We start from the raw sequence: 19,491 nt of genomic DNA, 5'->3' as shown, positions 1-19,491 counted from the left end.
ATATGCCCGGCTATAATGTTCTAGCCGCGACTGTGCTGTCCATAATTAGAGACCTGAAAAATTCGCGGGTTCGTTTCGTGTTATGCTAAAATTCAAATAATTATACCTTAGTGCTGCTTCTGTCATTGGTTCACTGTTAATCTGGAGGACTGAGGGCCAATTAGAGACCCTCACTCATAGAAGTGTCGAATCACAGGCCACCCAGTCGAGACGACTCACAAGTCAACAGCCAATGAACAGTTGGCATTTGCCCAAGTGTGTAGAGGCTATTGGAGTCTATCCTGGATGTCATTGAACCCGCGAATTTTTCCAGTCTCTATCCATAATGCCTTACTCCCCCCCCCCCACTCACACACAAATCCTTTCTCTGTAGGACTACCTGCAGTGTTTCCCGGAAAAGAGGGACAAGCGAAACACATCCTTCCTCAGCAGGACATCCACTGAAATTCGGCCATGAAATTTTTACTCCCATCGCGCCCAAAAAATGTTTCACTTAAAAAAAAAAATACAGTGCAGGAGGACTCGTGGTTCTTGCTTCGAGCCGAGGAAATGGCATAGACGGGCGATGACCGAGCGCTCAGCGCTTTAATTAACCCCGGGCTTCTGATTGCCTTCGCAAAGTCCCCCGGTGCAGACGTGGGGTCGTTAAGTCATCCCCCCCCCCTTTTCTCTTACCGCGATCAGACGCGTGCTACAAACTACTCCAGTTGTCGAGATAAATGGTCTTCACCCTCACGTGCCCCCCTCCCCCCCTCCTGCACCAAAACCAATGCTGCCGTGTTGCTGGAGCGAGTAGGGCAACGTAACCCACCATCGCACCGGGAGGATAGTCGCTAGGACCGTGCATGTCATGTCTATGGGTCATTATATTTTCTGGTTACACAGAACATTTCTTTTTCTCTGTACTTTTACAAAATTATTCCTCTGGAAAAAAAAAGTTCCCAATTAAAAGTACTTTGTACAACACATACATGGAATGCTTTTTTTTTTGCTCGTGATAAAACTGATTATACATTACGAAAATTGACACATAATATTACATTTTAAATTATATTTCATTCAAGCACAATTTCTTTTTCAAGCGTGGAAAATATAATCTAATATTCAATAATTGGACTCTATTTTGTTTTCTTATGTTTATTAATGTGCGCAGTCACACTGGAAATAACTTTAACTACTGGAGCACAAAGCATGAATGCTCGGATAGTGATACAGTTTTTTCTTCATTAAATGTACAAATATAAAAATATCCGTAATTTTACATTAACATTACTGTTCCATTAAAAATAAACAATAAACTACAGCGTAGTTAGAAATCCACAGACGCCCGCAATATCAAGTTGATTTAAGGTATTCATTGGCTGGTGCCCCTTCTCACTTTCTGACCCGGTCGCCCATGGTTCGGTGATAGGCTATGACTGTTTCTGTGTTCGTCATTGGTAGAGACCTGTAAAATTCGCGATTTCAAATCCCTAAAGGATAGACTCCATGATACTCTATGCACTCGTGCAAATTACATCTGCTGATTGGTTACCGACTCGTAACACCTGTTGACTGGAATGATCTTGATTCGCTAATTCTTCTGTGAAACATTTTTCATTGGCCCAGAGTCCTTCAGATAAACTGTGGCCCAATCACTGAAGCAAAATAATGTCAAAAGTATTTGGACTCTAATCTATCGCGAAATGAATCCGCGAATTTTACAGGTCTCTAGTCATTGGATTATAGTCCTTCAAGGCGTGTCGAATAACCTGTTTTCCAATGACTCGACATTTAAAGTACCCTATAATCATGGAAAAAAAGTTTTTTTTTTTTTTAATTTATCAATCCCGTCCTTGAAGTTGCACGTGGGGGCGGTACAATTCGGGACTGATCGGGGTCTGGTGAATCTCAGACAGCCCTATCTGGATACCAAACCTGTACACATACGTCACATGGGCGTCTCGGAGTTCCCGTCGCCTGTTAGTGTCCATGTGCAGGCGCGGGAAGCCTTCTTTTCACAGACGTGAGAGCCACACCCGAAGTTCCCCGAAGTTCATGCTCGCTTTTTCTTTTTCCGTACTATCTCATTGTATAAACCGGTGTGGCATTAAATTTTGCGGTCGATTAGGATAGGTTAGCTACATTATAAATACTTCAAAACATTGTGGATGGTTGGTTATTTTAGGTAAGTATAGCAACATTAAAAATACTGTAAAATCATTTTATGGTTGAGTAGCAAATAACTTTGTAATATGTAGCTATCCATGGCTAGGAAACCGTTTACATGATTTCACAGTATCTTTATGTAGCTATCATAACCAAACCGTCCACAATGTTTTAAAGTATTTATAATGTAGCTAACCTAACCTTTTACAATGAACAGAAAAAAAAAACACGATCGGACGTTTGGCTCTCTCGTTTGTGAACAGAAGGCTTCCCTAGCGGCGCAGTCGTGCGAAGCAAGGCCTGCCTGCCTTCCTGACGTCTTAGGGCGGTATTCCAAGACGTTTGAGTAAGGTAGCGAATATGCACTGCCTTGTTGGGCAACTGCCATACCCTAACTCTCGGGTCATATTCAAAAACATGTCCTAACTAAACCCCTGTAAGGTATCAGATCGGCAGCCGTTTTAATAAACGAGGACTTGTGCGAGGCTATAAACAGTTGTACTTCGTGGAATACATCGTAATTTTAGCTTATTTTTTTTAAACTATGGAATTATAATGTGAAATAAAATATTTAATTTTGGTTGTACAAGAATAAACGATGAATTTTTGGCCGTAGTTATGTTTGCTGTTTCTTAAGATATTAGGGGGGGGGGGGGGGGAAATTGTAATCGTAAAAGTTCCGTTAAAGTTCATTAAAAAGAAAAAAATATATATATTTACAGTTATGGATCAAATCGGCAACAGATAGGATACCAAAAATCTGTGCCCTAAATATAAGGGACTGGCCGTGTCCTATCGTGCACTTGGAATATGGTTAGGGTACAGGTATTGCATATTCAACACCTAAACCCTTATTTTTGTGTCTTGGAATACGGCCCTTAGCGTCGCTCCAGCGTGAGGCGGCCTCGCCGACTGGCCTGTCACCGCGAGACGATCCTGGTTCGACAACAGCCGGGGCTCTCCCCGTATTGTCGCATGCCGTGTACGTGGCGGACGTTGCCGTAGGTCTGCGGTCTTCGCCAGATGCGCTGTTATCACCCTCATCATTACTTATGTTTTTCTACTCCTCCACATCCTCCGAAACCTAAGTACGAGAAATACGTATTTTTTTTTCATTCCTCTAAAAAAAAAAAAAAAAAAAAAAAAAAAAATGTTGTCTGTAAAGCTGTAAAGTCGGTTTACGGACGATAGTTTAACGTGAAAACGTCATAACAAAACATTGATGAAATGATTGCATACTTTTATCAATAAAATTGAATCATTTTTTATTGAATTATCACTATTTTGTATGATGGTTGTTCCAATCGAGTGGAAGAGAGATAGATGTGACGCAAGCGTACAACGAACGTAACGGGACACAGCGTAATGGGAAAATGTGCGTTACGGGACACTTTTTTGTGCGTGTAGCCGGCGTTCATCTATTAGACGTTGTCACGTCAAAAAAAAAACCTATTTACTTCGGTGGGCTTGAGGCTCGGTCTCACATTGTCAAGTTTTTTTTTTTTTTAATTTTCATTTATTTATTAAATTTAGAGGCTGGTCCTGTAAATTTACCACCTTATCATTCTTGAATTTGTTGTTTGGTTCCAATTTTTGTCACCAGATATTCAAAAAGCGTTGTCTATCTTAACAGTGGTAAAAAAAAAGGTCTTGTATGATCACATGCTTGACTTGCAAACAACGTATAAATAACGTTCAGTAAATATGTGTTGAAAAATATCTCGACGAAACAACAAACGAACATAGCTATCGTGCTAAAATTACAAAAAATGGCCCTCAAAGACAAAGTAATTCTATAAAATTAAAAGTTATTATTGTAAAATATACAAATTTAAGTATGTAAAAAGCGTTTCTACATTGCTCTACAGATGTATAGAAATGACTAAGTTAAATGAGGAATTTAAAAAAAACTGTACTACAGATACAATTAATACATACAAGCTCTGAAACCCAATAATGCATAATTAGTCTGCTGGTATAATACATTTTTACAGAGAATAACATACTAACAAATGTAACACTCCACGGGTGAATGCATGTAATTACGAGTAAGCTATGTTACAAAAGCGAAAACTAACCTACACACGACAGGCAGTTAAACAAGTTTATAGATCGAATAACATCGTCGAAGGATATATGAAATACGTGACTTCATAGGATAAAAGAAACTACTATTTAAAAAAAGAAATTAAAAATAAAACAACTTCAATTATATCTGAATTCGCACAATAGCACTGTAATTTTATATTTTTCCGCATTAGGGATAAATATCCAACGAGTCAGCACGTTATAAATGTCTTGTTTCTCATAATCCCCGCATAAATTTCGCGAGAGAGTGTAAGATAGTTTTACTACCTGAGCTGACATCAAGTTTCATTACAAGGCGAGAGATGAAACCATAACACTCACGCAAAAGCTATCAACATCTAACGGCTGCGCAAGTTAATTTCATTTACGGTTATTATATAATCTCGTGACACTTGCAAAAGCGCAAAAGTTTTACGTACCATAGTAATTAAGACCGTTAAAAAGATAATTTGACCCACGAATTACGACAGCTGTATTTTGGACGGTATTCAGGTCAGCTTTGTTGATAAGACGTACAGGACCGTAATAATTATGGAACGTAAACGAAACATCATCCGCAAACGCCTGGATTATACACGCAAGCTGGTTTCATTTTATGGCTCTTCTAACATCCTTTCCAGTAATGTGACATTAATGTTTGTAGGTTACCCTTTTTTTGTCAGTGGAGGCCGCAGTGATGTAGTTTTCACCCCCCCCCCACCCCTTCGAACAAGAAACAAGAAGGCAGCTCCAGGCAAGGATTTTTCACAAATGGGAAAGCTGATCGGATCGGTGGGTTATTTAATTGTGCTTCCATTTCTTCAATTGAATCATCTCTGCATCGTAAGAAACAACTGAGTGGAAAGCTCTAATCACAGAAAAACAAAACATATATTGTCAACTTTGCTTGGACGGGAAAAAAGACCCCAAAAATTTGTCGTAAGGGTATTACATTATTGTAGATAGAAAAAAAAAAACACTTAAAAAAATTCTCGCCGGATCACGGCAGCAAAATATTTTTTTTTTAGTCTCAACAAAAGCACTTCTCAGTACAGAATTGTGAAATTCGCTTTATAATTCGATGGCAGTTCATATTTCAATTTTTTTACACAGTTTAAAGACTCTTGTCACTGAATCACAAGTAAGGTGTCACACCTTGAAGTATATCAGCTAAAGAAAAAAAAAAAAATACATCTGTCTGAATCACGTGAGACCTGGAGATAAGTTGGAATGCAGCAACATCCATTAACACATGACAACAACTTGATTATGCACACGTTTGTGGAGTAGCCTAGGCCTATATCCTAGCACCTGGAAAATTAGATAATTTTGCTTTTCTTTTCCTTATAAGAGAACAAAAAAAGTTTTTTTTCTTTTGTGTAGCTAATATAACACTTAGCGAAAATTAAAAATTATCACATGCTGCATGCACAAAGTATTTGGTAGGTTTGATATTGTCTAAATACTTTGTAGAGGTAAATTTGTTTTAGTTTACGCAAGCAACATTGCACAGCGGCAGTTTCTGTCACCAAGGGCGTATCCAGGAACGAGGGGGAAAAAAGGAGGGGGGGGGGGGGAGGATGCAGGGGCATCTGTTACTTCCTTTGCAAAGCACCGAAAAAAAACAAAAAACCAATAGAAACACTCAGTGTGATTTTTTTTTGTAATTAGAACAAAAAATTTATGTAAAATTACATATATTTGTAAGTTTGTACATTTACATGAAAACAACTGTACCAATTCAAATAGTGTTCGCAGTTTTACTGGGCACGGATTCTTACCCAGCCAGCATTTATGCTTGGTGTTGTTTTATTACCTTCAAAAGTTAAAAGTTATTTGTAAACCGTTCACTGATCAGCTTTCCATTACTAACTGTGCACATTATAAGCACAATAAAAAAATAAAGTCAAATTATTGAATATTCGGGCATATTTTCCATGGTTTTAAATAATTAAGCTTGAATGAAACATCAATTTAAAAAAATGAATTTCTTAACAAATACTTAGTATTATCTTGAAAACCGTATTTCATATATGCAAAAATAGTCCTAGCCATGTGCTGTACAAAGTTACAAAATCTTTCTCGTAGTAGTACAAACTATTTCTTGGCAACTAGTTTCAAAATGATTCTTTAATAACAGTACAGAAAATGTATTTTTCTGTGTATATAAACATTTCAAATTTTCGTAATCTCTGAGAAATCATATAAGCAGAGACAGGAAAAATTCGCATCTGAAATAAACCCAGCCAACCACGAAACACAGACAATGGCAAAAAAGGTTTTTCAACACGCAGCTGATCTAGAAATATTTCCGCGAGAAAATAAAATTGGCCCTAACTAGCACCAGAGACAGGAAAAACATTCGCGGATTCATTTTGCAATAGATTATGATTCAAATAGATAGGTATACCTTAAAGCTGCTTTCGCTATTGGCTCTTGTTCATCTGGTGAACTCTGGGCCAGCGAGAAACTCTCAACCAAAGAAGTATCCTATCACAGAAAACCCAGTTGAGACGGCTCACACGTCAGCAAACAACGAAATTGACTTACTTGCCCAATTTCGTTTTCCTAATTTAAATAAAACTAAGCGTATTTTTTTTGGGAGATTACTGGGTTAGGGAAGATAGGCCGAAGCCTATACATCTAATCATGCAGGGTTCAAGCCATGCATAAAGGGTAGCATGCTTCGTGTTGCTTAGTTCTGGGATTGGCCAGCCATGGCAGCAATATTGATTCCATGACTATCTCCCCGATCTTAAATTTCTAGACTAGAAAACTAGTTAAAATGGGTCCAGGTGAAACTGCGTAGACAAAGGGAAACCCCTGATGGGCTCATTCATTAGTAGGGACCTGAAAAATTCGCGGTTTCAATGACCTCCAGTATAGTCTACACAGTCATCTGTATACTCGGGCAAATAACGCCAGTTCGTTGGCTGCTGATTTGTGAGTCGTCTAACTGGTTTGCCCGTGATTCTTTACTTCTTTGGTTAAGGGTTTCTTATTGGCTCAGAGTTGCCCAGACGAACAGTGAGCCAATAGGAAAAGCAGATTAAAGGTATAAGTATATATATGAATTTCAGACTATCGCGAAATGAATCTGCGAATTTTTCCGGTCTCTATTCATTAGGTGTGAATAAGTATGCAAGCATTAAGCAGGCAGGTTCAGTACAGGACAAGCAGGATGGACCAGGAAGAAGAGTTGATCAGGGGCAGAAAAGCATAAACCATGCTGGGAGGTAAGGGAGCTTGGACCTCAAGGCCCGCATTTGGCGCCTGTGCGCGCCCTGACCTACCCGAATGTAAAGAGGACTGTGTCGTCTACCCTGGGACAAGTGTGGCGACTCTCTTGCCCGTAATCAACGACTGTCGGGGATGCTTTGCGCGTGCGGGCAGCCTTTTTTTCACAGACGAGAGAGCCAAAACCCGAAGTTCATGTGTTTTTCTTTCGGTATCTTCAATGTAGCTATCCTAACCAAATAAACCGTCCACAATGTTTTAAAGTATTTATAATGTAGCCAACCTAACCTAATTGACCATTAGTATCCTTTTATCAACTCCGCCATATTTATTTACAATAAAAAAAAAAACCCGAAGATGCATAATCGGGAGTTTGGCTCTCTCTCTTTCTGTGAAAAGAAGGCTACCCTTGCGCATGCCGTACGACAAATAAAAGACAAGAGGACCCGGGGGGGGGGGGGGGGGTGTGGCTTTCCCTCTCTTACCTTCAAAATCTTTATGACTACAAAATGGGAGGACATAAGCCCTTAAAAAAAAAGGCTTGTGCCTCCCCCGCGCTGAGGGATTTTCCCAATGATGAACGATTGACGGGGGGACGCACCACAACGCCGAACGTACAATAACGCCGAAAACCATAACGCCGAATGCCAAATTGACTACAACGCCGACAGCTAGAAAACTGCTGTGTACCACAACGCCGAATTACCACAACGCCGAAATACATTAACGCCGAAAAAATGTCACTGCAGGACTGCCACTAAGGTTGAGTTAGGTAAGGTTAGCACACAAATTCATTAAGTTGTTTTTAATTTTGCACCTGTGCCCCCCCCCCCCCCGAAAGCAACATTTTTCGGCGTTACTGTACTTCTGCGTTGTGGTACACGGCAGTTTTCTAGCTGTCAGCGTCGCGGTCAATTTGGCATTCGGCGTTATTGTACGTTCGGCGTTGTGGTATTTCGGCGTTGTGGTAACGACCCAATGGCGGCGGCGGAGGCCACTGGGCACCCCAGGGACTGGGCCAACACCGGTGGAGGGGGGTGTTCGGGCGGTCGACTCACCGACGATGAAGAGCGCCTCGACCACCACGTCGCTGACCATGGACGGCCGGTCGAGGTTCACGAAGCTGGCGTTGTACGGCACGACGACGGCCACGTAGAAGGTGGCGATGAGGATCAGCCAGTCCCAGCAGCTCTTGAACACGCCGTAGTGCGACAGGATGAAGCGCGACTTCTTCAGCGCCGCTGTCTTGTACTCCGGCAGCGGGCCCGCCGACGGCTGCAGCAGGGTCTGCCAAGGCAACACGCGAGCTACTCACCACCCACGCACTGCAATGTCCCGTTACGCTCATTGTCCCGTTACGCTGTGTCCCGTTACGCTCATTGTACGCTTGCGCCGCATCTATCCCTCTTCCACTCGATTGGAACAACCATCGATTTGACTTTTTCGAGGCACATCATCCTTGAAACACTCCCATTTCGTTCCCTACTTTTCCTATCATCGTCCCATCCTTAACAAGAATAACACAGATTGGAAGAAGTTAAAAATAGCAAACATGTATAAAAGTTATGGTTAAAATAATCTCTTCGTTAAAGCAATAAACATTTATATGAATTAATGAGTGCAAATAAAAGTAAATTTATCAATTAAATTGTAGATTTCATTTCACTCCTTCTTTGTATCCATACAAAATAGTGATAATTCAATAAAAAATGATTCAATTTTATTCATAAAAGTAAGCAATCATTTCATCAATGTTTTGTTATGACGTTGTCACGTTAAACTATCGTCCGTAAACCGACTTTTTTTTTTTGGTAAATGGAACAGAAATATTCAAGTAAAATTACAGATATTTTTTTTTACATTTTAAAACATTTCCATGAAAATACACATTAACACAACAAAAATAGTGCTCGCAGTGATACTGAGTTCGGATTCTCATCCGGGCATTTATTCTTCGTGTTGTCCCAGTACCTCCAATAGTTAAGTTATGTGAAAACCGTTCCCTGAATAGCTTTCCAGTATTAACTGCGAAATTAATAATAAAAAACAATACAATTATTGAATATTCCATTATTGTAAAGGTTTTAAATAATTATGCTTGAATGAAACATCAATAAAAATTATTATTATATGACAATTTTTGTAAGAAATACTGAGTATTATCTATAAAAAACGCATTTAATAAAGAATTTCAGAATATGACTTAGTTGGGACTTTTATGCTTTTCTATTACAATATAAATATTAGGGCCTACATTAACATTAAGAAAGTTACATTGCAGCCTATATTGTTTATGAAAAAAAAATGAAATATGACAAATTAAAGCCTATTATTTACAAGAGAAGTAACTTGCCACTTAAGTTTTAATTGTCAAGTCATAGCTAAATTGTACTTGCTTAATATTGTTTTTGATATCATTGTTATTCACTTTGCCCTTTGCTCTTATTCGCTTTGGACCTATACAAGGACAAAGCGAATAATGTGTGTGATATTTTAAAATAAATAATTTAATCAATGTATAATTTAAAATAAAATTTAATTTTGGCAAAACTTAATAGCACATAAAACAACGAATCAACACAACAAATTTCAGTCACCTGAGTTATTTAACGACATGCAGATATTAGTTTAAAATTAAGTTATTTGCTTTGCCCGGACTTCCCCTACCGTCATTTCGTAGCCTAGTTTTAATAAATTACATGTACTTATACTGTTTGGTACTTTTTGCTAACTTCATTGTGTTCAAAAGCATTGAGAAAAAAACATCTTTGATAATCCGACATTTTCGGTAATCCGACACGCCCCTGGTCCGTTACCTGTCGGATTATGTAAATTTTTCTTTTTTATATACCACATCGGTGGTTGAAAAAAAAAACAGCCCTCGTATTTAGCTATTTTTGTTGCAAGTTTAGCTGTCTGTTTGAAAAGCCACCGTGAGAATTTTGTCATGTCACGATGATTGTGTTTAATGAACACAGTGCCAGATAAATTATTCTGGTTCGTATAACTCCAGAACGATAAAATAAAATACGCATTCAGCAACAGTTTTCGACGGATTTTCATGCGGGACAGATGCGAATAGAATTGCTTCATGGAAAAATAAAATTATTTGTAACATAGGAAACCACTCCAATCGCACATTTGTCGCTATGCGGGTTCAGTGATTTTTTTTACGTTCTGTTTCATAGATTGCCGACCGAGATACAGTACATGAAGAGTGGTGGCCCTATTATTACTTCGCTGGACTGGAAACGTGAAACGTTTACCTTTCATTTACATATTTATCATCTTTATGCGGGCAAATATTATGTTTATATTATTTTTCTCACCCCCTCTTCCCACAACAAAAAGAAATGCAAGAAACGATATTAAACTGTAAACATACAAGGACAAATAAAGATAAACATAGCATTATCGGAAATAAATAAAATATTACAGCATTACCCAAGTTAAATTTAATAATTGGCACGATAATATGTAACGCACATGAACAAGCTTTTAATGATTATTATGGTTACCTACTACATTTTACACGACCATGTAAGCGTATCAATTACCGAAAATGAAGATTTTTATGGTTTTTATACAGTAATTTGTCAAATTTAGTTGTAAAATATTTACGATTTCCTTGCTATATAGTTTTCATTTTTATGGATGTTGTACACTTTACACTAGTATCGTGCATTAATATGTAACATTCAAAAATTTTTAGCATATAACACATATTAATTTTATTTGAGAAGTTTTTTTTACCTTAAAGATGTTTACTTTTTTAATTTTTCCCAATACTAGGGGAAAAATCTTGCACTAGAAACTAAGTAATTTATTATTTTGCAATTGTTAAAATTTCTAAATATAGGTCTAAAATAAGAGTTTATGATTTTAATTTTACATTTCAATATACAGAAATGGTTATATTAGCAAATTTCGTTGCATTTCATATTTAATTTATGTGTTATGCAGTGTATTTAATCCATTTAGGAAGATTTTATCGCTATTCAACATATAGGTAATCTTGAATATACCTGTGTACTCTGAAGAAACATTGTTTTAATAGTTCGTGTAATCTAAAATGGTTTCAGACAAAGTTTTAGATAAAAATTATAAGATTAATAAAAAAAATTGTACGAATTCGATGTTGTGCCTACGAAGGCAGTTATATTAATTTAGTCCTCCAACCCTTGCTTTTTTCAACCACTTGCAGTTTTTGTTGGTCGTATCAAAAACTTATTCAGACAAAAAATTTTTGGTTTTACTGCTAAGAGATATAATACGTTCAAACGGATGTGATATTTTCCATACTGTAGGAGTTACAGCGATTTTTTTTTTCAAAAACCTTCCAATTTTTGTTTTTACTTTAGTCGAACATTGCTCATTAACGAACTCGACCGAGATTTTCCACTTCTAGATTTTATGTATCAGTTTGAAATTTTTTTTTGGTGAAAAATTGAGGCAGTTATCGTGTCCCAAAATTGTGTGATGTGTATGTGTGTGTGTATGTATATATATACACGTTTGAGTTGAAGATGGTTTTGGGGTCTACGGACCATGAAACGAAAAAACTATAAAATATGTTTTTCGAAAGACGAATCGTGGTAATGGCTACAATAGGCAGTATTTCTTTGACATCTACCTAAAAGCTTCACATTGCAAGGATTTATATATTTTACGACCATGTAGTATTTTAAAAAACGGTTACCTAACCAAACTTTTATTTTAGTTACGTTTTCTTACACAAATCGAACCTAACCTAAAATAACCTTTTAACTTCGGTAAACTTCGAAACGTTTCGTGTTGCGGCTGGCTTTGATTCCTGTGAACTGTGGGCCAACCCTAACCCGAATAAGTACACGCTTTTTTTTTTTTTTTTTTTTTTTAAGATGAAGGGAGTATCCGAAGATATTATAATTATTTTTTGACGTGACAACGCCTAATAAATCGATGAACGCCGGCTACAAGCACGAAAAAGTGTCCCGTTACGCACACTGTCCCGTTGCGCTGTGTCCCGTTATACACATTATCCCGTTACGCTGTGTCCCGTTAAGCTCATTATACGCTTGCGCCGCATCTATCTCTCTTCCACTCGATTGGAACAACCATCGATTTGACTTATTCGAGGCACATTAAACTTGAAACACTCCCATTCGTTTCCTACTTTTCCTATCATCGTCCTATCCTTAACAGAATAACACAGATTGGAAAAAGTTAAAAATAGCAAACATGTGTAAAAAGTTATAGTTAAAATAATCTCTTCGTTAAAGTAATAAACATATTTGAATTAATGAGTGCAAATAAAAGTAAATCATAATTAAATTGTATATTTCATTTCACTCCTTCTTTGTATCCATACAAAATAGTGATAATTCAATAAAAAATGATTCAATTTTATTCATACAAGTATGCAATCATTTCATCAATGTTTTGTCATGACGTCGTCACGTTAAACTATCGTCCGTAAACCGAAATTTACAGACAACCAATTTCTTTTACCTAAGATTTTTTATGGTGATTTTTACTAGAAAATGTGTTTTCGACGGAGAAGCAGTGTGAGTACTCACGTTGTTGAGCTTGAGCTTGGTCTTCACCTTGTCCTGCTTGTAGTGGCCCGACAGTTGGTACAGCACGGCCCGACTCCTGCGCCTTTCGTAGTTGGCCGGCGGCGCCTCCGGGTCCACGTTGCCATTGGCGTCTGCGGGGACCAATCACAGGTCGTAAAAAAAAAAAAAAAAAAAAAAGCACACTCGCATGCACTTGTCCACGAGCCAGGTCGATGTTTTTTTTATTACTAATAGTTAGGGACCGGAAAAATTCGCGTATTCACTGACCTCCAGGATAGACTCCACGATCCTGTGCACACCCGGGCAAACGTCACATGTCCATTGGCTGCTGACTCGTGAAGCGTCTCAATTGGGAGACTCGTGTTTCGATACTGCTTCGACTGAGGGTCTATAGTTGGCCCACACTCCTCCAGGTCAACAGGGAACCAATAGCAGGAGTTGCACAAAGGTACAATTATTTCCATTTCAGCATATCTCTAAATGAATCCGCGAATTTTTCCGGTCTCTAGTAATCAGGTAGTTTCAGCCAGAGCATACAGAGGATTGTGCAGTCCATCCTGCGGGGAGTTTTACCCGCGAGTATTTCCAGTCCCTAGCTCGAGCCACTGCTGCAAACAACATTTTTTGTTTGACAAGTATATTCACCCAAAAAAAAAAAAAAAAGAAGCTTGTATTAGTATCGATAATTCTACCATTTCTTCAAATAATCATTACTAATAAAGTTAGATGTATTAACGATGGAAGAAAAAGATTTTTCAGTGCTACCACAAAGAGACTTCTACATAAATATTTGTGCAGTTTTTAGAACAAAATTTTATTCTTCATCACAGTGACTTTAAATACAAAATGATTCAGAAATTGTATACACTGAAGTTACTCAGTGAATTGTAGCAGTAGTTGGTAAAACAGAATTATTTGGCATAGTTTGTCTTGAATGAAGAAATAATTAAAATTAGCAAATATACCAATATACAAACTAAGGTTTGTTTATTGTTTCCACTGCGATTATTTTAAACTTTGTGTTTATGGTTTGTTATTTCATAATTGTAAATCATACGCAAGATAGATGTAATATATTCTCCGGATTCAATCAATCTAATTATCTTACCTTATAGGCGTAAAAAAGTAAATTTTTATGACATTGCCATTAGCGCAAAAAATTGCACTGGCTTTTGTTTAAAGAAAACACTATTATAGAATGTATTAAAGTTTCTATTACGACGAAAAAGCGTTTTAATGCCGTTAATTAAGTCCATTTCCTAAGAAATTATTTTAAAATATTTACACGCATACGATACACTGCATTCCTACACTGTAAACAAAAACGAATCAGCACTGTATAAATTAATGGTGATCTAATAAGTGATAAAAAACATGCAATATTCAGTGAGTTTTTAGTTTCCATATTATTATTTAAGGTGCGTTTGGATTGCAATAAAACAGTAGTATGCAAATGAGTCTCCGGCGGCCGTTATGTCAAAATCACAATGTCGGCACAACTCAACACTTCAACTTTGAACCTGCCCTATTTACATACTACTTAAAAGCAATTAAAATTTACATTTTAAGTGCACATACTCATTTTATAATTATTTTCATATCAATTAATAAGCATAATAGCGCTCAGCACATTTCAAATATAGGCTACATTTATTATTCACTATGATAGAGTTAAAAAAAACTATTAGAATATTTCATGCACAAACAGCTCAAGCGAAGCGGTCATGCAAGAGGTTGGGAACATTGGTGTTAAATTTGTAGGAATCTATAGGACCTGCAAAAATAAATGTGAAACAGAAAGACTTATAAAGGTTAGATTCGACTGTTCTTTGTTTGAAAGTATTTTTTTAACACTTTAACTTCTGGTAAAACAAGGAATATTGCCAAACATTAAAAAAAGTTATTTATTATTTAATTGACCTGTATTGACTATAATAATTTAATATAGAATCTTATTAAACTGAAATTGTAATTGATTTATTATATAAAATATGTTTAAAATATATTTCTATATAATACTTTCTTGTAGGTATGTATACTAAATACTGTAAGTTATATCTTATGGCGAACAAAAGCTTGAAATAAGATTTATTTTTCTGATGGAAATTTAGATGTAACTACATCGGAATAAAATTTTGAACTTGATTTAGAAGTTTGAAATATTTTTTTAGTAATAATAACGAGAGCATTTTATACCGACCGCAACAAACTGCAAACCTTCACTTAAGCTAAGTACAAAATAAAATTTTCTGCAAATCCTTTCCATATTTCTATGTGGCTACCAACATTACAACACTTTAGGAGCTTAAACTCAGCAACATCTTGCTAAAATCCATCGTAGATTTCATTTTTAGGTTTGTGCAAACAAGGCCTTAATTGTGCGAATTGCGTTGATACGCCGTGCCGATATAGTGTAAAATCATTTTCGAAACTTACCTGTTTCCATTCTTTATCATTGTCCTTAATTCGCTTGAATAGGTTAAGGTAAGAAATGTTGCACATCAAACTCTTTCCAAAAAAACAGTCGGTTTGAAATTGGCGAGAATCAATAACTTTAAGTTCTTGAACGTGATATTTAACTTTGAAAAAAAATAGCCATATATAGTCCGATTCAATATGAGAATTACACCCACGATGTCTTAATGGCGGATGAGTTCCTGATGGACAAGGAAAGAAGGGGCATGGGATAATCGAGAGAAACACAAAACAGTTGTTCAACGACACACGCAAGTCGACTAAATAAACTGTAACAACTTAAAACATTGCGAATTGTTCCCGGAAGGAACACTGAACTATAAAACCGAATAGTGATACGAACGTAAGGACCTTGTGAAACTTTCAATGTCAAAACTAATTTATCATATATAGATAGGTTTCGGCGAAAGGAAATATGAATAAAAGGTGAGGGTTCAAGGACAGCGACAAGAACCATGGACCAATTATGACACAGACCGCACGTAGTTAACAAACTGGTTGGACGGCTTATTTGCCAAACGGGAAGAGCAGCAGTATGAGCTACAAGCAGCTCGTCGTATGTCGAAAATGTAAGATACGTTCCCGTAAAACATGTCGTAACCTTTGCACATGTGATGTAACAGGGCAGAGGGGAAGTGTGTGCGTGTGTGTGTTGTATTCACAGTCTTCTGAGGCTTAACAATAGCGTTCATCTGGGAAAGTCAATGCCACAACAATGAGATTCACCGGAGAGCCACAATGAATGCTGGAACATACGGGCAGACACGATTTGATGTAGCACACGCCCGCCATTGGAGTGACCCAAAGTGTGATCTCTCCTGACTGTGGACTCATTTCCGAAAAACATGAAGTGTTCGGAGAAGACAAGGTTAATGTCGTCCGCGAGCAACAGCAGTGAGTGAGGAACCGCTATCTCGTATTTCTGTCTGATACCCTAACAATTTTGACTAGTGTATTTTGTCAAAGTAGACGCTACTTAAAAAATTATTTGTGAAAGTGAAATAATTTTTAGTCACAAAAAAAGAGTTTATTAATGACCGGAATTATTGCTGTCACCAATAAGTCATTTTGTGGACCTAAAATAATTTTGTAGTGAGCACAAAATATTTGAGGCGTTTTTTTTACAATGTACCTTGAGAACCTGTTAAAACAATAGCTCTGTTTTTCGTTTTCCTCACCGAGATCAAATATGGAGCTCGCGAGCAGAAGGCAAGAGAGGGTCTGCGTCATCATCAGTCCAAGGCGGGAACGACCATAGACTAAACACGGATGTAGATCGCACTCCCAAGCTCATCGGAAGGAATTTTCTGTGGCTATCGTTGAACTGTCGTAATCCAGCATGGCGGATGGAGGTGATACGTATTTGAGGTTATTAAATCTCGTGCCGCTTTGATCGTCTCGAGTTTCAATAGAGTCGGTGTTTGATGTTTCATTACTAGAAACTTTGGATATGTTCTGTACACAAATACTACTTTGTTTTCGATATTTTTTAAAAACAAATCGTTGAAATATTAATAAAGATCAAAGGCTTTAGCGGCCATTGTCTGGATTTGCTTGGCTTCTGGGTTGCAGCCGCTTCGAAGGAGAAGATATCACCGAAGTTTCGATCGACTTTACCGTCACCATCATCAGGAAGCAGTTACCAAATTTTTTTTGGAAGATCTCATTCCTTTAAATATTTTCACCTGAGAGGGAAGTGTTTTCCGATTGGCCGCAGCTGTGGGCCAATCAGAACCTTCGTTTCTTCTGATTGGCTGTGTGTTTTGGCCAATCGGAGCTGGACTTCTGTGATTTACTGGGAGTGCTGGTCAATCAGTTGCCTTTTCTCTTGATTGGCTGTGGTGCAGTCTAATTAGTGGCCTCTTCTCTTCTGATTTGGCTGGGCTTTTTGGCCAATCTGTCCCATTACCCTCTGAGACGAAAGTATTTAAAGGAATCAGAATTTCCAAAAAAAAAACTCAGTAGGTAACTGCTACCTTGAATATGGCGTCGGCAATACCTTCGCCTTCGACGCGGCTAGAACCCAGAAGCCAAGCAACTAGTTTAAGTTTTATTTGTAAACAAAAACCCGAGTTTATGTACACAGCATTCCGATATTGGACAGTTCTGATGGCACAATCGCAAGCCAGTGTTATAGTCTGTGTCATGAAACTTGTTAAACATTTGACAGGTATCAAAAGTACCACCAATGAGATACATATTCTTCTGTCAACAGTGTTTGGAAACGTCGAAAATGCGTCAAATATAATTTTAATATGCTAAAAATTTCAGACTCCTAATTTAACCAGGAGTTATTACATACCTATATATGAACGTGGAATTTCGCAGATTAATTTCTTGCAAAGTTAGGATGCGAACCTTAATACCCTTGCTCTGTGTTCATGATTGGGCGGCCATTATTATGACACGCCCCTTTGCGACCGTGAGCCAACGACGGCCCAGCTATGAGAGAAGTAAGCGAAACAGGCAAAAAAAAAATTATCACTTTTAAATCAGCCATGGATGACGCCAAAGAATTCGTGGAATTTCCGAGTCTCTATACGTACCCCACTCGAAACGCTCCGGTCATCCGACCCTTAACAAATTTCGAGGCTGCGTCCGCCGCTGGAATGTTGGGGAAATATTTTTTTGAGAATTGTGGGAAGCACGGACAAGTGACATGACACAGACATTTGGCCTCGCGCGCAGGAAGATGAGAGAGAGTCGGTCGGTATACATCGCCGTGTTTGGTCGACGGAGAACAAACAGGGGCCCATTTCACAAAAAGCGCAAGTTTGTAACCAACATGTTTAATCCTACAAATTACCATTGGCATTTAGATTAATAATTAGCCTTTATAAGCGACATAGTTCTCCCGTGTCACAAACATTTATGAGACATAAAAGTTGATAACATAATTTTTTAAAAATTAAATAATTTTATTTCAGTGACAAGATTCGCAGTGTTTGTAGAACTTTGTTCGACTAGACATTACCGAGACGCTTGACGTTTCTTCTTAAGTAGTTTATTTATTAATAAAAAAAGACCTGTTCAGCTGCAACTTCAAAGGTGTATACCAGTCGTTTGAATAACTTTAGACAGTATGTCGTATGTATTTTTACATCTTATTTTTACATGATATATCTGCAACCGAAGTCTGTTAGTTGGATTCAGAACCACTCTGTATTATCGTACACTTTTTAGTTCTATTATACTTTGTGAGTTTATTTTAAAAATAGCTGATATAAACTTTTCAAGACTTCGAAAATGCGTTAAAAAATACTTTTAAGGGTCTCAAAAATTTCGAACTCCCCATTTAACCATGAGGAATTACATACCTAGAGTAACATGAAATTTCGCTGTTGTTAAAATATACTATTACTGACAATATAGTTACAAACACATTTAAGCTGATATTCGTTATCTAATACGAATTTTCTACCTACCTCAAAAGGTAGGTAGGTTAAAGTCTCACTGTTAATAATAACTCTCATATAAAAGTATTGGTTTCTATATTTTTCATTTTTGAGTTAGGTTTAAATAAAAAAAAATGAAGAAAATTATATAAACAAATTTATGCCACAACTAAGCAATAATAACGGTTAGCAATATATAATCAAGTTATGTTGCTGAATCTTATTAGCTGAACCATGATTTCGTAGGTCCGGGCTCAAGCAACATGCTGAGGAGCAAAGAGCGGGCCTGTGACAGACTACCATTTTGGTTTAATAGGGAAAATTTCCCGCTTTTTCCCCTCAAAAATAAGTAAAAAAAACCTCAAAAAGTAACCATATTCCCCTGCTTAGAGGAGATACTTTACATTTTTAAGGAATATTTCTGTTTTTTTTTTTAATTTTTCAGATAGGCAAATGTCCCTAAAGAAGCTTAAGTTCAACATCTACGCGCTTTTAGTAAACCTCTGAAGAGGACCCCTGACCCTGACCTTTTGGCTCTGATATTGACTGAATTTACACTATTCAAACACACACACACAAAACATATTGTTACCAGCGGAAGTGTTATAGGA

The 19,491-nt window shown here is 37.3% G+C and overlaps 1 protein-coding gene across 1 annotated transcript in view; it reads right to left on the bottom strand.

Moving 5' to 3' along the window:
• LOC134540304 (potassium voltage-gated channel subfamily H member 8) overlaps nucleotides 1–19,491 on the bottom strand; it is a 252,636-nt gene that overhangs the window by 76,173 nt on the left and 156,972 nt on the right. Inside the window, exons 5-6 of the mRNA XM_063382963.1 lie at nucleotides 13,011–13,141; nucleotides 8,511–8,739 (exon numbers count right to left, since the gene is read on the bottom strand). Of these exons, the coding sequence (XP_063239033.1) occupies nucleotides 8,511–8,739; nucleotides 13,011–13,141 (360 nt within the window). The remainder of the gene's footprint in view (nucleotides 1–8,510; nucleotides 8,740–13,010; nucleotides 13,142–19,491) is intronic.

The sequence above is a fragment of the Bacillus rossius genome, chromosome 16, assembly GCF_032445375.1.
Source record: "Bacillus rossius redtenbacheri isolate Brsri chromosome 16, Brsri_v3, whole genome shotgun sequence".
Classification (NCBI taxonomy): domain Eukaryota; kingdom Metazoa; phylum Arthropoda; class Insecta; order Phasmatodea; family Bacillidae; genus Bacillus; species Bacillus rossius.
This window is presented reverse-complemented; position numbering and strand designations above follow the sequence as displayed.